The 27,827-nt window shown below is 42.4% G+C and overlaps 1 protein-coding gene across 4 annotated transcripts; it reads right to left on the bottom strand.

Moving 5' to 3' along the window:
* Positions 1-32: 32 nt before the first annotated feature.
* On the bottom strand, positions 33-27,614 carry LOC118117188 (5'-AMP-activated protein kinase subunit gamma-2). Of its 4 annotated transcripts, none has more exons than XM_035169238.2 (16): positions 27,362-27,613; positions 24,531-24,596; positions 21,483-21,744; positions 12,132-12,358; positions 9,897-9,948; positions 8,504-8,610; positions 7,201-7,282; positions 5,954-6,012; positions 5,826-5,871; positions 5,692-5,746; positions 5,455-5,581; positions 5,022-5,187; positions 4,900-4,937; positions 4,635-4,781; positions 3,633-3,726; positions 33-1,415 (listed from the first exon to the last, which is right to left on the bottom strand). In XM_035169238.2, the coding sequence occupies exons 1-16, from the start codon at positions 27,443-27,445 to the stop codon at positions 1,294-1,296; spliced, it is 1,734 nt and encodes a 577-aa protein (XP_035025129.1). In that variant the 5' UTR covers positions 27,446-27,613; the 3' UTR covers positions 33-1,293. The 4 variants fall into 4 exon arrangements, 3 of the variants coding, with proteins under 3 accessions (XP_035025129.1, XP_035025130.1, XP_035025131.1); XR_004697773.2 differs by having other exon boundaries at positions 1,283-1,415; positions 3,535-3,726; positions 27,362-27,614; XM_035169239.2 differs by lacking the exons at positions 21,483-21,744; positions 24,531-24,596; positions 27,362-27,613 and adding an exon at positions 17,847-18,520.
* Positions 27,615-27,827: the final 213 nt, after the last annotated feature.

Raw genomic sequence — 27,827 nt, 5'->3', positions numbered from 1 at the left:
TGTGCACGGTGACGAAACAACGTGAACGCAGCTTTAAAGTACATTCAGTGTCCATTTATTTTTCTGCAGCCAGAAAAATAGAAAAAAGTAAAACAAGGAACATTCATACTGCTGAAGTGTAGGTTTCTCATGCTTCTACATTTACAGTACATGTTGATCAGATACAAAGTCTCTTAGAACTGGACATATTGCCACAATATATTTACAAAAATAACATTAAAACTGCAGTCTCTTTAAACATGTTGACACATTCATAAAAATAAAGCTTTCTGTGACATGTTTCCCCCCCAAAAAAACCAAACAAAACAAAAAATTCTATTTACAGTCGTATATGGAGATGAGTCCTGTCGAGCTACAGCTGAGAAAAAACCCGGTCGGGTTTGCATGTTTGAGTAAAAGATTATCTGAAGCAACAAAACCACAGAAAAGAAAAGTTTTAAACATCTAAATAACACATTTCAGTCTCGCCATCATCATTTTCAAATACGCATCTTTAAAGCCTCAGTGAGTGTGAAACTCACTCGTCGTTACGCATCTGAACGCTGTCACAATGACATTGATTTTATCTGGGACATGTTTTTGCGTTTTACTTGGGAAATGGAAACTTATACAGCAGAATTTTTATTTGTAAGAGAAGTAGAAGGAACATTTTGCCTACTACTTCTAATATTACACATCTGTACCGCAACCGTTTCTTCTAAATGACAAATAATTGCACCGTTCCGACAACATCAATCGAACCTGCTGTGGGCAGGGCAACCAAAAGGCACAAATAGAGACTGGGCATCGAACGCTCCATGTTGGCACTGGCTAATCACTTTTTTCCAACAGTCGTAAAATGGCCACATCGTGCAGTTTTGCTACCAAACAAAAAGCTGCACCTGTGACTGTTCATCACCTCCCTGCAGTGGAAACACTGAGGGAGAAGAGCGTTGTCCCGCAAGAGACGCGTGATTCCGCTTCAACTACGACGTGTGGCTAAAAATCGACCGACGACAGCAGCACGATCGTAACCGTACGAACCGAAACGCTGAAGCCCTAATTCATGAGAACCTGTCTCGACGTTCCCCAGGTAGGAAACCACAATGTATCTGTGTGTGTGTGTGTGTGTGTGTTTATATACAGTATAATGTGTGTGCATCTGATCAGTGTTCAAACCAAAACAATCTGAAAATCAATCGTCAGTGCAGGGAGTCCACTTCACTCAGCCGTCTAGCTCTTTGGTTTCCAAGCCTCTATAGTGCATCAGTTGCAGCAGGCGTCTCTCTCTCTCTTTCTTTCTCTTTGGGACCTTCAGACCGGCTTCGCTCGGCCGCACACTTTCTCAAATTCAGACTTATTTACTTCCACCACGTCTCCGCTCCTGCTGACGCTTCCTCCCTCGTACACGGTCAGGTTCTCCTCCTTACAGGCATCTGGGGAGAAGGAGGGAAGAGCACAAAGTTAGGACACGACAGAGAAAAAGCAAACTGTGGAATAGGCAGGATTACGGTTAGTTCATATGTTTTCATCGTTAAAAATTATGCATATTCCAACTTCTGCTGCAGGATCTCACTGCGGCATTCCAAACCAGCTTGTGTCTATTTAGACCTACGCTGCTTTCAGACATGCACTGAACTCCAGATAATCTCCTGACATTCTCCGGAGGCAAAGGCAAATGTCAGAGTGAGAAGCTCCAGAGTTTCTCTGGAGTTTCAGGCTAGACCCCTAGTAAGATCCCTGGAGAATGTCTGAATGAGGTCATGTGAGAAAACGGCAGGGGATCCTACACAGGATTCACGGAGAGCGAGTGGGTGTGTTGATGACGTTTCTAAAACACGACAGACGTAAAAAATGAAAGTAACAAAACGCAAACAAATATTTTAGGGATGAAACAGGATGATGTCAAGAGAGCTTTTTGAGATAAGGGCTCTGGAGATTTCTGTGTTGTTGTGCATGCATCTGAGTGAAGGATCTCCTGCAGCACTGTTCTTGAGTGAAGAGCAAACTTCGGAGAAAGTCCGGACGCAATTATGCAGACATTTCTATCAAGTTTTGACGACGTTATTTAACACCTCATCTCAGAGGGAGTACAAGCAGCGGTATTTAAGTCGATGAAAGCAAAAGAGGGATAACTTTGCCAGCTTTTAATGTGGACGACATGTCAGACATGGAGACGTCTAAATGGAGCTTCCTGCTTTCAAAAACAAGATTTCTCATTCTATTTGAAGCTTTTAACTGCTGCCCCACTGGACCTGGTTCAGAGCCAGTGAGAAGCTGCAGCAGATTCTTTTCCAGAGGTTGTGTTAATGCAAAAAATATATAAATCAGGATATAAACATACCATGATATAAACATACCAGTGTGGACGGTTAGCACTTGTGCGTCATGTTTTATTTAGAGCACTGATGGAGTTACAGTTTGAACACACAGCAGCCTCCAACGCGAAAGATTCACAGAAATTATGCAAGCATGTTTTTTTTCCTTTTAAATTTTGCTTTCAAGCATATCAACACAAAACATTCACATCAAAGTGGAGCTTGCTACTGGCAAAACAGAGCAGAATACATAATATGTAAAGCCTCTGCACAGGGCAGGGTGTCAGTGCACATTCAAACCTCACATTTATGATTCAAACCCCCGTGCAAGTATTCTCCATTTTGCAGTTTGGTTCTGTGTCGGTTCACGGAGCATGATTGTAAGTGAACCACAAGTGTATTGTGGTAACCATGGACTCATCTTGTGTAATTAACAGATTAGGCAACAGGTCATCCCACCATGTTAACAGCTTTTGGGGGAAAATCTAAAACCAAACCAAATTCTAGCAGCTTAAACTACATCTGACACTACATCCTTTGATTTACCCTCTGATGTTCAAACTTGGAAAATATTAAAGGATAGTTGAATATGATCTGCACTGACTAGAAGAGGAGAAATCCGAGAGCAGACGTTTCACGTGCGCAGAGAAGCAGTGTGAGCTCGAGTGGAGGAGCTGGAGCTCAGGAAATCTAAGCACTAGCAGGGTTTGTTTGAGTGCAAGCGCAGGGGTTTGAGTGAAAGCATAACAAAAACTGAACGTGAAATCAAGTCCTGCTCTCCAACTGAAAGGCCGTGGTAAAAATAAGGAGAAAAAAACATGGCAAGTGCATGTATCAGCGGGACATTGTTACTGTGGCTCCATCCCCCGATCGCTACTGCGTAGACTCTGGTTCCGAGTGCACAAAATGGCGGCGTTCAGATCTAGAGAATTAAAAATGTGTATTCCTGCACTATATGTGAAAATCTGTTTCTCTCCATCTGTCCAACATTATATCCAACTGATCTATTCTAAGCCACCGAACATTGAAAAAACAACTACCATGTGCGCTTTCAAGTATGTTTCAATGCATCAGGTGGAGATTAGTCAGTGATTTCGTTGACGAACAAGCAGCAGATTTCTGTCAGTGAGCGCCGACTCTTCGCCTCAACACAAAACTCCACACACAGAAGCATCCAGCAGGACGGACACCGTGCCTCCTCACAGGCAGTCGCGAGCAATACCGGTGCGTTTCCTACCTGGGGCAAGGTTAGAGGGCAGGTTGGGGGGGAGAGAGCTCAGGGTCCAGGACAGAATGGGTGTGGGGGGTGGTGCTAGCAATGCTGAGCATCTATACCTGCGGGGCTGAGCACCAGAGCCTGGAGGATGTCCGACAGGGAGACGATGCCCTCGATGCTGGAGTGCTCGTCCACCACCACCAACCGATGCACCTAGGATAAAAAAACAAAGACCCAGATTAAGTAAAGTCCCTCATTTACTCCTTCCTCTTCTGCAAAATGGAAAAAACTTTTTGGGATCCTACGAATTTTTCAAATTGTCCAACATGTATAAATAGAGAGTATTAAATGTCTGCTAGAACTGTAAGGTTGTTCTGTACCGCTGCCTTCTCTTGTCTGACATCTGAGGCTTTTTATTCAGACTAGAAGTCTTCACGGGTCCACCCGAACAGTAAGACCGTGATCTGACCCCCCATACAGGTTTGGATCCATGTTTTATACAGACCTGACTCCAGGTAGGGTTCTATTACCACAGATCCTAGGTCTGTTTAACATTATGTGCAATAACCGTGTGGATCCGAGAAGATCCGACCCCAAGCCTGTGTGCTTGTGTGCTGCTACAGTGTAGGATGAGAAAGTGCAGGCCAGGAAATAAGGTTCAAAAAACAAGTCTAGTGCAGATGATTAGCATTAGCAACACTAGCAGCCAGGGCAATGAATGTGTAATTTTAAAATATAGTACAAGCTATTTTTATAATATTGCAACAAAGGTGCAAAGCTGATTGTAAACAAGTCGCACATCCATCACTGTGACCATAAATGGACCTTTAATCTGAAGGGTTAGAGTGGATTAAGTTGGCCATGCTGCTATTTCAATCAGCAAGAGGGGAATAAAAGAAAATCTGGATTATGTGAACTGGGATCAGTCACAGGGAAGAAAGCTGCTAACGTTACATTAGATGTGTACACTACTGTTCACAATGCATTGTGGGATACTGTGAGTCTGCTATATAAAAATTCTCATTATACATTCGGACGGCACTGCAAAATGGCGTATAGTGGACTCTGTAGTCAGTGATTTCGGACACTTTCTTAAAGCATGTACTGCGAGGGTGTCTCACTTCAGCTTTGACTATTCTGTCCACAATGGTTTCCAATGTTTCCATTTTGTGGCATTTCATGACTCCTTCAAAGTACTGGGAGCGATGTTTCAGAGCCTGCGTCACCGTGATGTCCAGGTTGTTGTACGCCTTCTCAGCAGCCAGGTTCTACAAACATGAACAAGCATAAAAATAAATCAAAGTAAGACAATAGATCACAGAGCCACGTAGCCTCTAATATTTAGTCTCCTATTTAACAGTAGGAATTGCAGAAAATTCAACTCACAATCACATCAAACTTGGAGTAAATATCCACGACTTTGCCTGTAAGAAAAAGAAGAATATGAACGTTTATTTAGTGCTTATTAATAGAGTATATAATGTCAGTACAAGTGTTTGTGATCTTACCAGAATCGTCCACCACAGGCAAAGCAGACACTCGTCTCTCCACGAAGATGTTGAGTGCTTTGATGATGGGCGTGTCCGGGTGGATGAACGCAATTTGGTGGTACGTACCGATGCCGAGCTCCCCGAGAGTCTGCTTCATGAAAGCCGGCTTCGGCATTTCACACATCTGGGACACGCACAGAAACACAAGGAGACACCGAGTGAGATCGCTGTCCTGGTTCATCAGGGCAAATGGAGATTTTAGTAATACCCACATTGACCACAGGGGGGCAACAGGCATTGAAAGAAGGAGGAAAGATGATGCTTCCATCAGGAAATAAATCATTTTAAAAAACAGGCAGAACAGGTGATCAGTCCTATTTAGGTGTAACGACACTGTGATGTTTGTTTGCGGAGGCTTAACACTAGTAAACAGCGACTGAGATGAACTCACAAAGAGCTGGAGGAACTTGAGGATCCTCTTGTGTGTGAGAATGTAAAGTGCGTTCCCCGTGACGGGGTCGATGACAGGCAGGCGGTGAATTTTGTTTTTGATGAGGGTGTACACTGCATCGAAAAGGCTGTGAACACAACAAACACAATGACCGGTTAGAGGCGCCACAGTAAAGATAAAATCAGCTGACAGAGACAAACCTAAAGCAGATACCAGTATGCGCAGTCAGACACGTACCTTGCATCAGGCGATATGTTGACCAGAGGTTTGAACGTTGCTTGGAGGTAAACCTCTGTGGAACAAGGAAGAAAGTTTAGTTTCTCTTTTTGTATTTTAAATTCTGCTTTAAAACACTGATACAAGACACTCACCTCTCCACGTCTCCAGCTTGTGTTCCTCTAATTCATAAATTTGCACCTGAAACACAAAAACAAAAACGTTGAAAACTAAACGGGAAATCCTCGATGTGACAAGAAGCCAAGGTGTGAAGTGGACGTACCATCGGTGACTTATAGTATCTGTGTAGTATGATGATGAAATCTGTGATGGTCAGCATTCCTGCAATGGAAACGAGCAGTGAAAAACATTTAATCTATAAACAACACATACAGCGCCATCGTGCCCGCGGGCGTTGTGCAATTGGGTAGAAGAGACAGCGCTTACAAGGGTGTGGTTCAAACAACACATCACTGCCCCCTCTCTGCTTTATCCTCTCGCTGACTGGACATTCATTATTCATCACAGGCCCGACTTGCAATAAACTCCATGCAGCACAACAAAGCCAATTCACCGGTGGTTTGGATTTTGACACTAACAGGAGGTTTACTTTTCTGAGACGCCGCAGTGCTTTCTTTTCTCCAACCTGTCTGAGCGAGGGTCAATACAGAGGAGCCATTGCTGTGCTTAATGGTTTATGACAGCTCTAATGACTTCTGCTCAATATAGCATCATGCTCCACTAGCCCATGACCAGCGCCGTTAATACACAGCACTGCCTCTGTGTTGATTTAGCGATAGTGCGCCGCCACTGCCAGGATGTTTTCCGTCTCTGAACTAGAATGTTCTATTCCAAACAGATCTGCCTTTATTAAACTTAAATGGATCAAAACGATGTGGACTGAACTCTGGGATCTAATTAATTGTCTATATAAATAAGCAATAAATAAATAAACATAAGAATACATATAAACATATTCTTGCTTGCAAATGTCACATTGTGTGGGATTGTGGGAGTTGCTGTGTTCACCACCACTGCTGATGGAAATCTACCTGATGTGACTCAATGTTTTGAACATCCTGTTTATGGAGAAGAGGTAATGTATTAGAGTTTTACACTTGTAAAAAACAGCCGACTGGCTAACTGGCTGGCAAAGTGTTTTTCCTTTGTCCCACGTTGTTTGCCTCTGAAGTCTCAGCAGAGAAGGACAAACTAAATTGTGGATTTCTCTGGGTTTGAACATTGTTGGAAACATTTTGCATAGTGAAAATACACAAGTAAACAACATACATAACATAGAACTAGTTGTTTTTAGACATTTTAATGAAGAATTGTCACATGTTATATCTAATTTGGTCCAAGTACAAATTTTATTATGCTAGAAAACTGTTAACCAGTAAAGAATTCCATCTTTTCTCTTAAAAATATTGAAACCTCTATAAAAGCTACAGCATATTTCCTGTCAGTGTGTGATAAGGAAAGACACAAAGATCATAAAGTGCATTTCCAGACAGGTTTTGTGGTTCTTACCCACAAAGCTTTGCTTCTCTGTGTCCCATAGCGGGGCAGCTCGCACGCCGTTTGCTACCAAGGCGAAGAACGCTTTCTTAACCTGTCAACATTTGAAAGGAAACAAAACTGGATTATACAAAATACTTGCGCATGTGATGATCTGTTCTACAGCTGAAACATTTCATCAGCTGATCAGTGAACAAGCAGAACCCTCCTCAAGCTAAATGAAAGTTCAGTCATAACCTGACATGGTCGACAAAATCTATTCCTCTGTTCACAAATGCTTTCATTTCACTCTAATTCACTCATTTGTTTTTCTAGAAGTCTCTCCTGACTGAAATACTTTTGGACAGTTCGTTGAAACCCCCCCAGATATTTCAAGATATCACCTGGGTCTCACTGAACAAACAAATAAATGTCTAATCAAAAATAATCTTTAATTGCAGCCAACAACCTCCAATGACGTTCTCTGTTCCCGACACATTCGTGGGAATAGAGAATCATCTTTTCTTGGAGAGCAGTGTAAAGTCTGGATGGCTTCGTGTTGGTTTTAGTATTTTTTTTACTCTTGACTCTCCAGTGGATTTAGTGGTTGACGATCTACTCATCAAAGCGGTCGGACCGCTAATGGATTACTGTTTAACAGCTTTATGACAGTCTGGTCTAACATTCACACAAACGGCTCCGAGGCAGAACAATCCTGCTTATTTTAGTTTAGTTTAACATTAACTCAGGTTCTTTCAGTTCTCAAGACAAGCTGCAAACTCAACATCGTATAAGCTTGTTTTTAGATTTCTTACTTTTAATCCTTGTTTTTACTGGAAAGCAGTTTGTAATTGAAGAGGTGCTCTACATTTAAAATTATTGTCATATTATTATTACTATTATTATATGAAGGTTCATCTGATGCTGCTGATGCGAAGCTGCAGCACACTGACAAACGACATGAACTGAGTTCTCTAAGTGCTATAATAAAGAATGATACTCAGAAGAGCTCATCAGTTCCCTTGAATTCAACCAAACACATTTCACACACTCATAGATATCAGTTCACTAAATGTGTTTGTCATCAAGATCCATTAATTATTCTCTGGGAAATCAGAGAAGATTTCAAAACAAAACAAAACAACCTAACTCACAATGTTAAAGAAAGTGAAAAAAATTCCTGGATGTGCCCCCTGATCCAGTTTAATGACTTCTTCTCTGACCCACATCACATCCTTTCCAAGTTTTGTTTAAAATCCATACAGCAGTTTTTGTGTAATCCTGTTAACAATCAACCATAAAACAAAAGTGCAATTCCAAAGACGTCAGAACTCACCTGCAGCGCGGTGTCAAAAACAACCAGCTTGGAGCTCGTGGGGACAATGTCGTAGCACTTGTGGGATTTCATAAAGCGCATGTAAATATCACTCTCAGGTTCAGCAGCTGGATGAAGAAGAAAGAGGCAGGAAAATACTTTTAGAGGAAGGTGAAATCTCACAAGGAATATATACTGAGAGCCGGGAAACAAAAGACAGTCTCAGAGGCTAAACAACCATTACGGCTCTGAACCACTTACTGCCACTTCACTGTTCCATCCCACTGATAATTATGCTCCTCTATGAGCAACAACAAGCACGGAAACAGTGGAAAAACACGGATGGAAGAAGAAGAAGAAGAAGGCAGCACTCTGAAGATTACAATCACTTTTCCCATTTACGGAACGCTGAGCAGATTTGTTGATTTGTAGAGAGTTAAATGATGATTTAGTTTATGAACAAAGTAAAAAACATGAAACTGTCCAAGGTCAGTGAATGTAAAGACTTGCCTCTCTCATTGATTCACATTATTTATTCTAAACAGAAAAAGAAAAAGGTCTTAGGAGCTGGTCACATGTATGAGCAGCTTTTAGATTGTTTCTAAACATCTGTATTAATTCATTAATGTATGTATTGCCTGTTCTCTGTGAAATGTTTAATCTTAAAGACTTAGGAGACATATCTGCCATGTGTATTTATTGATTTGAGAGGCCAGCTGCAGGAAAGATTGATCCTTAGAAAAACAAAGTTGTTGGACATTTAATGTCTTATTAAATAACAAGACAGATAGCTATCACAAATGTAAACGCCACATTTAAAGACAGATGTTTGCCCCTGAGTGAAGGTTGTAGTTTTAAACTCTTGACAAACAGCAAAACTTTTTATAAATCAAAAAGGTTAAGAAATATAAACACTGTAACAGCATTGCACATATATAACACTGAATTATAGCCTTACACAGACATCTGACCTCATTTTAAACAGGCGTATTATAAGTTCTCATAAGCTTTATACAACTAAGTCCTGTCTCGTGTCACATCTTTTCACCTGATACAGTTTTCTGTCCAATACAATTGTACACAACCCAGCAGAGGAGGGAATCCCTCACATCTGACACCGTTCACACAGAATGAATCGCTCCATCTGTGTGAACGGAGGCAGCACACAGTCTTTAAATCTAGATATGTGTGATTCTGATTAAACTGCCATCATGACACCTATGACGCCCTGATCAAATTGCACAACCCTCATCCACATCTCTACATTGCAGATTTAGAAGATATTCCCACTTTTATCATATGTAGCATTACTATTTGTTATTCTTACTCCATCAATGGAGGATCACTCGTATCTCCTGCAGGAGGTGAGTCGGTGGAGCAGTGACAATAACGAGCAGCAGATGATCGCACTTACCTTCACCATCGAGTTCAAGTTTCTCCAGCATGCCTTCGAATAACCCGGACACCTGAGACAGAGACAGAGAGGAAGACGCTGAATCCTCACGACAACACACGACTAAAAAAAACTTTGCTGTAAATTGTGAATGAACACGAGCGCGAAGCCACTTCTCCCCCGGCGGCAGCGAGCACACGGACCGAGGCGGCGAACGCCAGCAGCCAAGTAAAGACAAAGGGACTCGAACAGGACCCGCGCCCGCACAGTTACATGTGTTCCGTTAAACACGCGTCGAGATCGGACACATGCAAACACGCGACGTGACAAAAACACGGAGCTGCAACTTCAGCGACACGTTGTTGCTGGAGCACACACCCCTTTCATCTCGGAGTGGAACAGTCCTGATCCATTTGCTGCAGTGGAGGGAGATCTGACGCGTGCACGCTGCTCAAACAACCAACACACGCACCCACTTCAATAGACCAACAACACTCACTGTTTGAACAACAATCCACCGAACAACACTCAGCTGAAGGTAAACAGAGCCTCACATGCAGCGCAGGGGGGGCTTGAAAAAATCTAACAGGAAGCTCCACGCGCTGAGGACACGCCCCTCCATGGAGAGGGGTGCTACACCATATTAGGAAATCCCTCGCGTTGCTAGGCAGCAAGAAGCTGGGGATGCCTTGTCACATCCTCACGCTTCATTTCATCTGACAAAACCAGCAACATGGCTGACACCAACGAATACTTGAGTCCCAGCAGCAGCAGCGAGAGGATTGAACAATGTGTGTTTTATTAGCATCTCACAGGCTGCACAGGCGAGCTCCCAGCGTGAAATGTGCTGTGTCATGTTGAGAGATTTGCATTCGCAAAGTGTGTTTGTTGATATATGATTTTCCTCAGTTCCCACTTTGCTGGTGTGTTCACAACAAGGCCACTGCAGCAGTGTGAGAAAGCCTGCGTACCTTCTCTGGGATGGGAAACAGCCCTCGTGTCGCCCTGCGACGGTGACGCAGCGCTTCTTTTGCCAAAAAACTACTCCTGCACTTTCATAAATCTCACCGTGCTGCAGCACAGCGGGCGAAGCAGTCGGCTGAGGTACCACTGCAAACTCCAGGGAAGCAGACCTACACAAATCCATGAAATGGATTGCTTTTAAATTGTAGGATTCGGTAAAAAGTAAACCACGTTATCAACTTTCTTTACATGTATGATAATGGAGGAGGGGGCAGTGACAGGCTGAGGGACGCCGACTCATCCACAATCCAAAGTCCTTGGGTGTTAATATCAACAGTAAATACTGCTGGTGATGAAATATTGATCCACCTTCTCTGGCTAGAATCCACAATCGCTCACAGCAGACAGGTCGAGACAGAGCTGCAGATAATTATTCATTGAATCTGCACGGATAGTCGTGAAGTCATTCCTCACAGGAAACTGCTCACACATCATGACTCAGAACGCCTGAATCCTAATAAACCGTCTTGTGACGAAGACTAGATTTGTTATCAGCTGCTTCGCCGACATCCAACGCTGGTTGAGATTTTGCCTTGATGCCAAAACAATATTGACACCGTCGGTCGTGCGGCTGATGCTCAGAGCAAATGGATCAAACACAGGTCAGTTGACACGACCTCATGCTGGAGCACTATAGCTCGAATTAAAGAGATTTGCATCATCTGTGCTTTCTGCTCATCACCGTGCAGTAAACCCTTCTGACTCAGCACTGTAAAACAGCACATGACTCACAGACACAAGGCCTGTAAGGCCACAAAGGAAAAACACTTTTCAGCTTCAACATCCCATGACCCAATGAGTCTGATCATTCTTTCAGAATATGAAAGTTAAAGTTAAAGATGCAGCTTTTTACCCAACAATTCTGCTACAATTTTCTTTTCAGTAAAAGCACCAAATACAATCAAATACTTTCATGCATATGATATTCTGCGCTCCAGGACAGTTCAGTCATTACTTGTGAAGTCTCCTAATTGATCTTGTGATGGGAAATCTGGCTGCATCATAAACACTGAAAGATGCACTAACTTTGTGAAGCCATAAGCGATGCTCAGCCTTCCACATCATGTTTAGAATGCAACATCTCTGACTCGAGCAACAAGTCACATCTATTTAAGACTGTGTCACAGCCACAGAGATCACATGCAGCGAATGAACTGTCCTGACTCAAATTCTTAAAATAGCAATTTAAACAACTTCTGATGAACAGTGACTCTCTCTTTCGTCGTGACTCACTTGATGTGAGGTAGAGTACGCTGGCACAGGGCTCGAGGAAGGGATCGGTGGTTTAGTGGAGGGGAGGCAGAGACGCTGTCCTGTGTCCGCAGGTGTAGAGTGGGAACGGGATCTGGAGCTCGGCTCCAGGCGCTCGGGGCTGGGCCCGCTCTGCTGGGCCTCCTGGGTGAACACAGGCTGGCTGGCCACCTGGGTCGGTGTGGTGGGTGGTGTGGAGAGTCCAGAGGCTGCGGACAGAGATAAAAAGGTGGAGCGTGAACACCTCAACTTTTGTTTCTCTCTGGCTCTGTTCAGACCTGGTATTTACGTCCGTTCTGAGAGATCTGATCACAAGTGGACAGCAAGTTCATTTTTTCACACCTGGAATTAAAACTGTGTCCCCTGTGACCACTTGTGATCGGAACTCACTTCCCCAATGTCTGATGACAATGTGTGAGTTGTTTCGAAAGAGTGAGATAAAGAGCGAGCGAGTCAGGAGGGGCTGAATGAATGAATGCACAAACTTATAAAGGAAGATATTTACCAATTTAAGAAAAATATCAATCATCATGTGGTGATCACTGTTGATATTGTGGCAGTGGCAACATACAAACATATCGACACTGAGAACCGTAAAAAATAACATTTAAACGGCAGTGGATCAACCTTGTTGAGGTGTAGTTGGCGAGGCTGAGGTGCCGAAGTTGTGGCTGCTGCAGATAGCATCAGTGCTGTCACGTTATATCAGAGAAGGAATGCATATCTGATCCATCAGAGCCTGACGGTCGTGTGTGCTGAGAAACAACACAGATACCAGTGATAAACCCTGGTTGCTGACAGACAGTGATGCAGTCTGTTAACCTCAATTACAAACGCAGCCAGAAAACTGAGTTAAATACGTATCACGTCAGCAGAACGTGTCGGCCTTGAGAGATGTATTAAAGGCATCATATTTAAGTTTTCAAAAAGAAAAACATACCGGATACACTTGGTAACTGCTTAAAAACCCTCATACTCAAACAGTTAATTATAAAAACTAAACATTATGATTTTTGTCATTAGTGTGAGGCTACACTGCAATAAGGAGTTTCTGTTATTACTTTCTACCCAGTGTGTTTGAAAGGCACTCAAAACTGTATCTCTACTGCAAATCTCCATGTGAACAAGTTATACACAGGCTGGATTGTGCTGTCAAAGTAATTACAGACTGGTATTTAATAGCAGAGCCCGGATGATGTGGGTTGTCGGGGGCTGATGCCGATATTAGGAATTAAAACACTTCTCATACAGACATGTGTCCGATATATTGGCAGTGACTCCTAAAATGATGTTATGATAAGTGGCCTGTGTTTATAAAGCGCTTTTCTATTGTTGATAACCACTCAAAGTGCTTTGATACAGTGCATCTATGTGCATCTACTTTCTGTATCAGACATCAATCGCACACTAGCCGCGCAGTCGTCAGGATTGTAATTAGGTTATGGAGTTAGGGAGACTGGGATCGAACTACCAACCCATTGGTGAGAGGACGACTGGCTGATTTTAAAATCGATCAAACCATATATAGGTCAGGCTCGAATTAAAATCTAGATAAAACGTAATGAAGTCCACATATTATCAATTCATATTAGATTTAAGTAATAGGCAAAGTCCTTTTAGGGGGAGTTTCAGAAAAATCTGCCTAATTATTTTTTCCAATTCCAATTTCCAAAACATCCATGATTCAGTCACACAGTCATTTTCACCTATTTTGCCTGTTACCTTACTACTGTGTGTAGGAATGTAATTACAGCACAGATTCCCCCAACCTCATCCTGAGCTGAAGTCTAATGAGCCAGAATTGAAAGAACTGTGTGGGTGTGCAGAGCCTTTCATTTTTGTTAATCCACTTTTTAATTGCGCGTCTCTTCCTAAACATTTCGTGCTACATGATCCTGCAGCCGTTCAGGAGGAGGTGGGTCTATTCCTGTGTGGGATCAGGAGGCAAAGGCCGACCGGTGACAGCTCCTGTTACGTCACTGCGGGTGGGACCTCATTAAAATTTTAGCCCGACAAATTGGCTGCGTGTTCTGAAAATAAAATATGGATGATGAAGAAACAGAAATTTTAAAAACCCTTGAAACAAATCACAAGATGGCACGATAGCAAAGAGATTCATCAGAAGTTTCCCTATTTATTTTTGTTAAACTCACTGATTAAGTAAGTGATAATATTTAATTGATAACTCAAGGCTATAATTATCCCCTTGGAATATTCTTTAAAAAACATTACAATGAAGCGACAGCTGTTGACGTCTGCATCCCTCTGACTGATTTGAGGAAAAATCGATGGAATATTCTCAAAAACTTGGGAACAGACAAAACGATTCATCATGCAGGTTGTCTTTTCCCTCCACAATGAACAGTCCGATTACGACATGAGCATCATCGTAGCAGTCAGCTGTCTGTGACGCAGCTCGCCCTGTGACATTGTACGGGGGTAAGGTGTCCATCACATGGAACATGACCGCCCCCCCACACATACATACTCTTTCACATCACATGTGACACTCACGCTGCCCCTTGCTCCACCTGACTGACATATTTCTAAGGCTGCAGCCAACGAGGGACATGGATGATGTGGAGCAAAGGGTTCACATTACAAATCCTCCACCACGAGAGTTTACTTTCGTCGTGTTTAAATGTCCAACACAGTAAAGCCAAGAGTATGTAAATGTCACATGAAGACTCCTGAATGAAAACAGTTCCAGGGAATCGTCCCACTTGCCTCAGTCATATGTACCAAACTGAGATCATGACTCCTCAATCAAAGTCCCTATGTCAGTTAGTGCAGTAACATCACCTAATGTCTAGAGATAAACTTGTACTGCTTTCTTAACATAAGTTTTTTGTTTAAATGAAGCCCCGTGTGTTGTGAGACCATTTCCCTTCGCCTGTCAAAGTGCACTCCAAATTATCTCTTGACATTTAGTTGGCGTGCACTGGCCCTCTTTGGCGCGCCCTGCTTCCGCCGTGTAGTCTTCTTATTTTAGCCACGCTGTTGTGGCACATTCCACAGGAGGAGATAACAGTGGGACTGGGAGCCCTCTCCTGAGCCTGGTTGATAGGGGGCAGCTATAGACACCACAGAGGAAACAGGAAATGGATGCCTTGCTTTAAGCAGTGCGTCCAACTTTACATGCATTACATTTAAAAAAAACCTTAACAGGACCTGATATAACATTTCAGAGTAAAGATATAGCTGCAGTTTCAATACATGCAACGACTCAAGTGTCATCAAATGAACCAGAGCAGTAGAGAGGCCCACACAGGCCCAAGGAAAGTGTCACCTCTGGTCAGTAACACAAGATATCTTATGCACTGGTTCGAACTTGTGTGTAGATAATGAAGCAATTTGTGATATAGAAACCAGTCAGTGACCCTGAGTAGCAACTAGAATGACACAGAGAGCTCAGAGAGCTCCTCCAAGGCCAAACAGCCCCCTTCTGAATGCTTAAATTCACTGGATCCAGATTTTTATTTTTGGATCAGCACCAAATTGCAAAAACTTACATAAATATCAGTCCCTTAAAAACACCTGATTCTTTTTCATCGAGATGCATAAAATATTCTCTGAGAAATTGAGGAAGATGTTGAAAAATATCTCACAATGTTGAAGACATTTTTTAAATGCTTGATCGGCACCAAAATGTAATGCTTTCTTCCTTAATCCACATCCTTCCACCAAGTTTCGTGGTAATCCATGGCAGAGGTACCGAGGTTTCTCAAACTAATGTGCTAGGTGCACCATAATACAGGCTCCCAGTAAAAACTGATGTGACGGTTTAGCACCTCAGGTTCACAAAATCACATACGTGTGCAAACTGGGCCGCGGCAAAACATTTAAACGAGCAGTCGCATTTCAAAGTGACATACAGTGTTGCTAAGAAACACACATATGTCCTGTAATTGGCTGAAATTCCACATGTGAATGTCAACTTCTTTTGTTAAATATTTTTTGGGGTGTTTTGTGCCTGTATTTGTAGGGACAGTGAAAACAGACTGGAAATGCAGGGAAGGAGAGCAGAGCAGTGACAGGCAGTAAATGGTTCGGGAGTCAAACCGGGGACTTGTTGCCTCTAATATCAGCATAAAGGGTGCAGGGAGCAGTATAAGCAACATGGCTGCAACCCTCATGGTATATGGAGGCTCTGGATCAAAAGACTTATGATTTAAGCGGAGGTGTCACAACACCGTATAGTGCTTTTACAATTAACCATACATCTTACACAGCCACATATAGACATACATCACTATGACAGGACCCTGCTCTTCTCATCTACTCCACCGAGGTCAGAGATTGCTCTAAATCAGGAGCTGTGAAGACTGTGATAAAGTGCCACTTGAACGCCTCACACCGTGTCCCAGTGCTTCACCCATCAAGCATTACAAGCCAACAAAAACCAGTTCATCTGCATGGTGGTGGGGACGTTTCTGTTTGAATCTGTGTTTTCTGTCACTAATAATAATAATAACAATAATAGTAATAATAACTTTACACAACACAAAGTGCTACACAACAGGAAACGTATGGTTAAAATACACAAGGAACTACATAAATAATAATGGTAATAATAACAGTAGATAAAAGAACAATAATAACCTGGCACCCCAAGTAAATGTAGGAATACACCTTCCGAGAAAGAAAGGTTTTTAACCAAGACCGTATCAGACAGCCTTATTTCCTCAGGCAGTTCATTCCAGAGCCTTGGGGCCTTGCAAGAGTAAATATGGAATTAGAAGATAAGAGGTATAGCCTTGGGCCAGGCCATAAAGAGCCTTTAAAGTAAAAAATTTGAATCAATCCTGAAATAAACAGGGAGGAAATCAAAAAACGATAAAACAAGGGTGATGTAACCATATATTTTAGTGCTAGTGAAAAGTTGAGCTGCTAAATTTTGTACAGACTGCGAACGTTTCAGGGTTTTCTAAAGAAGACCAGAGAAAACGCCTTTGCAATATTCAAGGCTTTACTGGTCGGGCTGTAACGCTTCATTTTAATAAAGTTTTTATTTTTTTATTATTTAAATGGAGCAGCTATTCTGAACAGTCTCCCGTTGGATATGGGACAGAATAATGACACTGAACTGAACATCGTGTGGCTATAAATCACTTCCAACGCGATGACAGTATTACTACAAAATAAACTAAATGACATTCATTCACTGCATTATGTGACAAGACTTTAATATCAGATATAAGACTCAGTTAATATCTTCACTTCGCAGCTGCAGCATTTAAATCCCTGCAATACTTTTCGAGTGCAATGCATGAAGCACTTTGCTCGATATATGTGCAGTGATTTGAATGCATCCATGTTTATTAATTTAGCAAAGTGATGGCAAACCTCAGTTTTACCACTTGGCCGGCTGCCTGACACCTGTCACGTTAAACCAGACACCGGCCACGTAACCAACACCTAAACTATATGGAGCAGCCGAGGCTACATAAACATTCAGCACATACATTAGACTGATACCAAATAAAACATCGATGCCATCTCTTTGTTTGTGATGGAGGAGTTTCTCACACATTATTCTGAATCCTTTTAAATATAACGTCCTTAATAAGCTGCACTATCAGACTGCAGAGGAAACACTGTAGATGTTGTCTCCCTGTTAAAAGATCTGAACCTGAGATTAACGGCTGATGAATGAAGCAAACTGTCAAGATAAAGGCGAAAAGCACAGCAGGTTACCCGAAAGACAAGATGCCTCGGACTGATGCCTCCCTCCTAACCCATCTTGCTCCTTGCGCTTCTTGCTCCTCCTCAGGCTGCCAAACCTCTTCATGGAACACAGGGGGTTGTGCACTCAAAACTGAATCTGACCATCACGAGAAGGGAAGCAGAGACGGCTCGAAGGGAGAGTCACTCCGTTTCCAAGTGGAGAAGGTTTGACAGAAATGACGGTGTGCAGGAAATCCAAAACCTGATGCCTTTGAAGAGGAGTCACAAGAATGAGAGAGTGGTTTGTCTTTGGCTGTTTGGTCCTTAAAGAAAGTCGGGAGCTGGCATGTGATGGTCCTCTTTAATTTCACACAAATCTGCAGGAGAAAAACATTATTTTGGCTATTCCATAAACCTTTCCTTTTTCTTTGAGTCAGCAGTTTTGGGTACGAACAGAATACGAAGCTTGCATGTTCAAGAAAAAAAAACTCCTGCCGGGCGAGAGAGCGCAGAGGCAGCAGGAAGCTGTGAACTGTATTTTAAAGGAAAAGACTTGGAGAGAGAATGAAAGCTGTGAATTCCACACAGCCTCGGCAGAGAAATGTCCCGCTCGCGAGTGATCCAAGTAACAACTGTGGCAGAGCACAGCGTTTCTCCCCCCCACCCTCTCTCGCTCAGCAGTGTCGGTGCTTTAAACTGTCAGGTGCAGCTGTGGGTGGCATCTCTTTAATATAGCACCCGTGTCAGCAGCCTGTAAAAGGAGGCCAGTCTGTGAAGGTTACGCCAGCGATTGGCTGGGGCTGCACGTCTCCCCGCCCCACGTCTTCTGCTGCCCACCCTCTCCCCCAGAGTAAACTCAGCACAAGCACATCCGTCTCACTGCGTCTTCACACAATGTAACACACATTCAAAGTTTCCTCTGAAATAAAAAAAACGTCCTCTACTTTCAATTCTTCTTAAATTCGCAGCTCAGCCATTATTATGGATTATAAATAAATTGGTGAGGGTTTCGGAAGTCGGGGCAGGTGATCCTGCAGCTCCGTCATTTGTACAGTCAGCTGTCCATAACCTTTGGGGGCCTGACCTTTAAGACCGCAGAGGCCGGCCCCCAATCAGATGACAGCGAGGGGACATCCCATGTTCTGTCAGCTGATCAGAGAGCTTCCATTCAATACTGCTCGCCTGCCCTGCCCTCAACAGATGGCCCGCTCTGTACTTTGCTGCTCACATTAGCTGCAGCATGTCCAGCACAGATCTCAATTAACATGTTATGCAAGTGTTCCCGTCGGCTCAGTGGGTCAATGGCCCAATATGAGTGAGGGGAGTTGCGATATCAGTGAAGAAATCGCTTCCATTTGCATTGGTGGTTGCTAGGTTTCAGATCCAAGAGGATTTGAGATACTGTTTAGGGTTACAAAAACACAGCCACGTCTCCGAGGTGCTTTTTGTTAAGCTCTGCCTCAGCTTAGGAGAAAGAAAAAAAAAAATCACCCGGGCCTTGTATGGCCTGTGTTTTATGAATTTGGAAAAGACAAAACTGCCCAGTTCCTTTATTTACTGACAACATACAGAACACGGTAGCAACGGGGAGAGTGAGAGGGGGAGAGAAGGAGAGGGGGAAAAAACTTGCACGGTTGTGTGAGGAGCTCCTGAGAGTCCGGTCACTTCCAGATAAGGATATGAGAGCGCTACAGTTGCCTTCAGCGGAGAGAGACTGACAATGTCCAGGCGATGGGAAAACACACATTTAGAAAAGCTAGACGGCATTCTGATCATATTTGTAGCAAATATAGAGACAAAGGTGACCGGGCCTTTTCTGTCAGGGCTCTTTGGTGGCTCTCTCCCTGAGGAGACCCATCTGGAAAACTCCTTATCCTCTTTTTAATCTCTCTTAAAGACACATTTTTAGAGGTGTGCCGTCTCCTAGTTATGATCATTTTTAACTTTTAAAGCACCTTGTAGCTGTGTTTTAAAAGGTTAGAAATATAGAATTAAAGGGTATTACTATTATAGTTAGAATATTAATAATAGTTATTATTATTATTGTTGTTGTTGTTGTAAATGCACCTGAGTGAAAATCAGCTATCCAATGAATAATATGCAAAAGATACCAAATTCACATGCTCAGGATTGAACACAGCTAATTCGTAATAAACTCCCCTGCTTACATTGAAAAAGGGAAAAATGTAGTTGGTAAAAATATTGAAACCAACTTGAAAGTCAACATTATGCCTTTAGCACACCCTTGTGGTGAAACTGGAGTCTCTACAAAAACACCCCACTAATAAAAATAGAAGGGGGTTGTTCTTGGTTTCTGTGTGATATTCATTTATAGATTGTTGATGTAATCATTGGCCACCATTCACTTCAAACGACATCATTAGTTATTGAACCACTGGAGAGGACGTAAGGTCCCAAACCACATCAGACACTGGTAATCCTGAGCAGCTGGCACCAGAAGGCCGTACACACATTGGTGTGCGTCGGTGTGTTTTACTTTGGTTTCCATCAATAACAATCTCCAGAGCAAACGAGCGTGCTGACGCTTGAGGTCTGGCCCTCAGAGAGCTATTCCACCAAATACTGCCAAACCGACACTCTACGAGGGAACAGTGAAGAATGAGTGCGTGTACGAGGCCAAAAACATATGACTCATCCTGGTGGAGGCCGGACGCTGCTGTGAACAGGGCTGTTGCCATGTGGAACAGGCTGGTTTTTGTTGTGTAATGATCAGCCACCCGGAAATACACAGAGAGCTGAAAATCTGCCTGATTGGTCCGTTCCTCATAAAACAAGGACCCTTTTTCTGCCTTGTCTGTCTCATTTCCACTTCCTAAAACACAACATTATTACCATTATTTTGTACTTGGGTTTTAATAGAGATATGCAGTATGGCTCAATGCCCATCTGAGGGACGACGAGTCTGTATCTTAATCTAACAAACCGGCTCTGCAATGCAGTGCTCCATGCGAGGAATTGAGCGATGAAAAAACTCCTCTTTGATTTTGAAAATAAAAAAAGCCAATCATTTCCGTCCAAGTTGTTGACGTCAATAACAAGTTGAACGAGAATGAAGGAACATCTGTCGGCACTCGAGTGCTCGTCCATCTGTCTGACGTGGATCTTAACCATGTTGTAGGACACCACAAAACAAAGCAGTGGGTTTGCAATGATCCCTGTGATTAACTGTAAAATTGCTGTTCTATCAAGTCAGTTCTATCAAACGCAGCCAATCATCTGATCTCATTAACTCAGTCAGGTGTTATACAGGTTCCTGTTGACATGGGGCTGTTTTCAGACATAAATTTGAGTTTTCCTTTCACATATGAAGAACGCAGCAGGAGATTAGGTCCCTGTCAGACGTCGTCACAACAACAGAAACATGTCGGGGACATTCATGTGAGGGGCACCTGGGTAGAGCGAGCAGGAGGCAGAACATGGCGTTAAATTCAGCTGCGGAAATCTAAAACGCAGCCCCGGAGTTTTCAAACTAAAATGGGACCAGCAGCGTTTCCAAGATTTTTCATGATTTTTCCGACTGGAATATGTAAAACTATTGTGCGACAGTTGTAGACAAATCCTTAAATTCTGTTACAGCAGTTTTTCTCTGTTTCTGAGTGTTCATCATGATTGGGCAGTCAATGCAACGAGAGATCTTGGACTCACCTCTTCTGGTTCTAGAGAAGATCTTGATGCTCGCAGGTGTCGAGCCGGATGACGAGCGGAAGATACCACTGAAGCTTAAGCGGCGGGGGGACTTGGGTGGGGAGCTCTGGTGGGAGGGGTAGGGGAAGATGGTTTTGGGTGAACCAGAGCTCATCTTCAATTGCACTGGAGCCGACTGAGGGCATGGTGGCAGCGGGGTGCTGTCCGGGCTCCTGGCAGACACTCCTGTGTTGGGGCTTGCTGAGCGAATGAGACGCTCTCCCTGAGGGAAAAAGTGAGGAGGCAGATTCAGGCAAACAGATTTAAAATGTGGAAAACTCTGCACAGAATGACTCCAAAACAAAAGGCCTCCCTGAATGAGCAATTGTAAAGATATTGATTATGAAATAAAAGCAACTGATTGCACTTTTCATGGACAGGGCTGCTGTCTGGTCACTTCTCCTTTTTCTACGTTTTGTATAGTCAGCCACATTTTAACACTTGTCTCAAAAAAAGCTGTATGGCAATAAGAGGACTGGGTGCAAAGTCTGATGATGTTTGTTCATGACGTTTCTAAACAAGCAAAGGAGATAAAAGTTACTGCAAAACCAACAATATTGATTAGCTGTCTTTCTTTCTTCACCTGGGTCATGTCAAATCAAATTACACTTTTGTGCTGCACCGCCGCAGATTTTTATAAATCTTAATAACCTTAACATCTTAATGATGTTAAAGAGCTTTAAAACCATAAGATAACCACCTGTGACCTACATTAAAGGAGTATTACCAAACAAAATCCCAGAGTCACCCAAAAGGGTTCAACCTCCATTGGTCCATATCTCCCTTTTGTTTGTGAGCCGAGAGATAAGAAAGTTCAGTTCCACGTGTTTGTCATGTGACCAAATCCGGCTGAATTTCATTAAGATCTGTGATAGTGCAGCTAAAAAGTGTGAATGATCTGACACCTGGTTTACTTCTCATTTTCTGTTTGACAAAAAGAAAAAGAAAAAAACTAAATATTAACAATTTGTGCTGAATTCAGATCCAATAATGTGAGTTGAAATGATTAATTCACAACACAAATCGAGGGTTTTTCCCTGTAAATAGGATATCCTGCCCTGTTTGTGTGGTGCGTGCAAGGGCCAGCACGGTGAACAACATCACCTTCAGTTTTTAACAGTGTACCTAACAGACAATCAGTGACATTGTTTTTCATTATGACTTTCTGTGGTTATAACTCTGTCTTTTCGAGGTCTGCATCGTGTAAACAGGCAGAGAAATCCTCCTCTATTCGCTTTGCAGATACCGAGCGAGAGAAAAAGAAAAAAGTCAGACAATCGAGCTGGAGACACGAGAGCCTCCTCCCATCACGGCCTGCTCTGATACGCCATCAACAAATCTATTAACTATTTGTGTGCTCTGATACAGATAAGCATTGACACTGATCTGTAGCTCAGGGGTCATATTTACCACAAATAGTAAAATGTTACACAAGTGTTTCGGTAACAGTGTCAGCAGGTAAAAGTCTGTATACAGTAAAAACTACTCAACTAAATGCCTCAGCTGCAACTGCAAAAATAACTATTGTACCTCTAGGAAGGGAAATACATTAATAAACAAATCAATGCAACACATCAAATTAAAAATGGGAGCGTTGTTGTGGGTCAGTTTCTCTTTTAATCATTCAGTTTTCCTTTCAGAAACTGGTATTAAACAATAAATTTCATTATAAAATTAAAAACTGAAATACAAGGTATTTTTTCTTTTTCATGGTCGGTTCCAGGGCCGAATTCGGCCAAATTCGGACCCAGTGCCTATACTTCGAACAAGTTCTTTGTGTTTCACCAGCCAAAGAACTGGCTCTCTGTCAGAAAACCTGGTTCCACGCTGGCACCAAGTCTTTTCCTGTTTTGTAGAAAGACCAGTCTACGTCAGAGGCTGGAGGCGGGATAATCGGGAACAACACCACCAACCAAAACCTTGTTGTGACCAAAAACAGTGTGCAGCATATTTTCTGCAGAGAAACGATACCATGGATGCCAAAGCAGAGCAGCAGTGGTCCAAGATGAATTCAAGAAATAAAATTGTATTTAAAAGCAATTATAGAAATAGCGTATCTTAGTCATGTTAGATACAAAAGATAAAATTCATCCATCTGATTTTGTTTGTCCCCACATAACCCTTAAAGTGATGAAAGATCAACAGCACCACAGGGAACACCGAGACACGTGCATGTCAGTGATTAAATCTCTGGCAAATTTTTTTATTATTTATTTATTACTTTATGGGTCAGAGGCTGATGAGTCTGGGAACCCCTGACAATCATTCTGTTGGTTTGTGAACGTAGCGTTGTTCCACCTTATTACGTCATAATAACTACAATTAGCTGAGAATTAGGTTGCGGTTGTTTTCAAGATTGATCACAGTGTGAAATCATGACATTGCCCATGACGGTATTTGTTTAAGGGCTGGTCCTCCATCACGAGCACATTTTTAAACCAATCCTTTGACAGATCTGATGGGAGTGCAAGCACACACCCATCTCCTCTGTTTGCCAACAACTCTCACTCTGACATTGTGCAAGAGCTTGTTAATTCAAGTGAAGCAACAACAAGACTTTTGTCTGGATGTCAATCAGCTCTTTAAAAACAAGTCACAATTGAGATTTTTGTCATGAACGCACAAATACTACTGAGGTGTCATTAAAACATGTAGTCTGGCTGACGCACAGTAAAAGGGCGAAAGATTATTCCTATTCATGTGAATTAGAGTAGACAGAAGGAAGAGGCTGCTTTCTTTTAGAAAAATCAATTTCCTGTATTCCTGCATGTGATCTCGCTATGTCTGGACACAGTGGGCGTAATGTTACTGTGAGCCAGTGAGGGCTGGCAGGAGACGGCCTTGGGTAGTATTTTGCTTTCCTAAATCCAAGTCTAAACGTGCTCAAAGATAAACAGACAAGGTAAATCATGTGTGGGGAGAAAGACAGTTTGAGGAACAGAAACAATTAGTAAGTAAGTGAGAGTAAATGATGACACAAAAACAATTGCATGGAAATCATTTCTGTACCGTCTGAGCGCCACTTTTTGTCGAGCCGCTCGTCTCCACTTGTGGTGAAGTAAATGCACCAAAGTCCTGCACATAAAAAAAAAAGAGAGCTGGGTGTCAAGGATGAAGCTCACTTCCAGGAAATAGAGCAGAGGAACAAAACGACAAGTCATAACAGGTAACATGAATGCAAGCTTAGCCACTACACGCTGTCTTATCCGGTTTGAAGACAAAACTGACAATAGGGCTCTTTTTCATCACTGCGAGGGAAAGTGAGAATTGTTTTACTTTAGTGCTTCTCGTGCTGCCTGCAGAAAAACATGTTTCACCACAGCAGGAACCTTTGCAAGACAATGCAACACACGCCTTCCCCATACCAGGGTTAGGTGCCTTCAGTCCACTTTAAACACATGCAGTTAGCAACACTTGGTCGTTTTTATACCTTAAAACAACAGCTTTTAAATCATTTTGATGGTGCACAAGCTTATAATAAAGAGAATGGCATGTCTGTAATTTGCCATAGCGCCCCCTGGAGGCCAGGGATTACACTATGTAACTTTGTTATACCGGGCTGGAACATTACAACCTGCTTTACGACAGACATCACACACTAACAACCAGAGCTGAAGCTAGCAGCTAGCTTTAAGAGACAAGTAGCTAACCATTCTCAGTGTGGACATCGTGGCCAAAACCGAAAAGAAGAACGTTGGAGGAAACACAAAAAGAGGAAAAGAGAAAGTAACCGAGCAAGAAACCTCACAAGAGTGATATCGTTGCATATTCACTCATTGGCGAGATCTACGAGAGGCCAAAGGATAAAGGACAGATGCCGACCTAGACTTACTTTGTTAGTTTTCATCTCCATCTTATCTCATATTTGTGTAAAATCTACACCTTGTCAATCGTCAACAAATGCACGCGTGTACAGCTGTGTGCAATCGGACCACAAATCATATTTACCACAGCGAAGTATGCATCCCACCTGTAGGGGGAGCATGAATATAGCCGAGAGCAATTCTTGCATTGTGACGCTTTAACGCAGCTACGTCAGTGATTCCGCCAGGTTGAGGTCGGAGAGGATCATACGCTGGAGGAAAACTCCCGACATCCAACATGTGAGAGTTGTCCACGAAAGCTGTGTCACGTACACAAGCAATGAGGTCATTTCCCCAATAAATACACATTTCAAACAAAAATCTTAGATATTATAATAAACAATGTCCAATCTTATATGGAAGACATATGAAGTCCATTAGCTATTCAGCTGGAAAAGCTTTTCTATTAGTGGATCTGATGTACGCTATCCATAATACACATTACACACACATACAACATATAACATGGCTGTTATCATGCTACTATAGCTGCCACCAAACTGTTCTCACAGTACCCATGAGATGTTTTAACCTTGAAAAGCAGGAGGCTCAATGGAGCTTCTTCTGTGCAGTAATACCAGTCAGTTCAAGAGGCTTGTGAAGCAAAGACAAACACAATCCCAGACACACTGATGAATAGAGTCCATTGTAAATCAGACCTGAAGACTGAAATGAAGTAAAATAAACCAAGATGCTAAGTATAGTGGTTGTGATGAATCATGACTCATTGGTTTGGACGAGGTCGGCCCCTCTGAAATGTTTCCTTTAGGTCGTGTTACTTGCTTTTTCCTTTCAATACGTTGGTATATATATATATATATATATTAGTCAACATATTTATTATTATACTAAAGCTGCAGTGATTAGTTTTCTTATTGATTAGTTCATGGCAGAAACGTTTTTCCAGCTGCTCAAATCCGATAATGAATATCTGTAGGTTTCTGACTGAACAGGTCATCTACACAGACTAAACAGACCGAGGGCGATATGACAAAAAAATGTTTGTCATAACTTATCACGATAAATGTCACACTGTTGTTTCTTTATAAGTTTAAAGACTGATTTTGTTCTCCTGAGTGAAAGTTGTGGTTTTAAATCACAAACACTTGATAAACAGCTAAATATTTTACAAATCTGAGGTGGATCAGTTATGTGTGTTACCTCCTCACCTTTCTTGTATAATAAGCATTATATTGATATATAGAGACTTTTGTTATATTGCTACTAATGAAAATGACAATGCAATACTGTATATTTCTGATTGCCCAGCACTATTAGGACCTCACTACAAGGCTTTTTTTGTTTCCTCACATTTATATTGAAAAAATCTTCAAATGAGGAAAATAATGGTCGGTTTTAGGCTCAACAGTCGGGTCGACAATATGGACAATCGACAATACTACAATGACGTCACATTCAAGGGTTAATGTCGGACATATGGATAATGTTTACAGAAGATAATGAATTCATTTGGGCAGGGTGATAACACTATATCAATAATTATTTACGATGCAATTTTAATCAGTGACAATATAACAAAAGTCAACACACAATATTGCGACACTCAACACACAATTGATCGAGCTCAGATTTACAAAACGTGTTTGTCATTCTCTGCTCATAAAGAAGAGTTGAAAACCACAACCTAAACTCTTTATGGCGATACTTACCGATATGGACTTATATGGACACATTTTGTTATCGCGATATAGTTTTAGTCCAGGCCAGAAATAAAGTTGACTGTTTCTCTCGGTAAATAATATTTGTGGGAAATAAACATTCATTGGAGAGACACCTGTCAATCACACACAACTCTGGTGCGTCACGTGCGAGCACAAGCAACAAACAAGGGCTAAAAGTCTCGGGTGTGATTCCGCAAAAAGTTCAACAACAAATCAACCTTTTTTCTTTAGCTTGTTTCTACTTTCAACGCAGTCACGATGACAAGCTAAACCAGCTGATACTCCCCCGACTCACTGGCATGTTGATCCGCAGACTCCTGCGCTTCTTCTGCGTCTTCTTGGCGCTCTGCTTGTTGGACTCCATCACGGTGCTGCCCATGTTTACCCCGACGGAGGCTTGAACCTACGCACACCGCGTTACACTACCGCCTCACCGGGACGTGTGTCCGCTCAGGCCGCCTGCAGCGTCTCTCCAGCCGCCTGCAGCTTCTCCTCAGCCGCCTGCTCTCACTACGACACCACGGAGCCGCGGCCCCGTCCACCAGGAAGTGCTGCGCGTTCACGTGGTGTCGGAGGAATCGTAATTTTTTTTTTTTTAAAGCCAAAACAGACTTTATTATGATTCGTGATCATATGTTTTAAATCATTTAAATGTCCGTCACACCTGATCCTTTTTTTATTTGCTCTTAATAATCATGTACATATTGGAAAAAAGGTGTGAAGGTGTTTTTTAAATGCTCTAAAGACATACATAATAATAA

This window comes from Hippoglossus stenolepis, chromosome 11 (genome assembly GCF_022539355.2).
Source record: "Hippoglossus stenolepis isolate QCI-W04-F060 chromosome 11, HSTE1.2, whole genome shotgun sequence".
Taxonomy (NCBI): domain Eukaryota; kingdom Metazoa; phylum Chordata; class Actinopteri; order Pleuronectiformes; family Pleuronectidae; genus Hippoglossus; species Hippoglossus stenolepis.
This window is presented reverse-complemented; position numbering and strand designations above follow the sequence as displayed.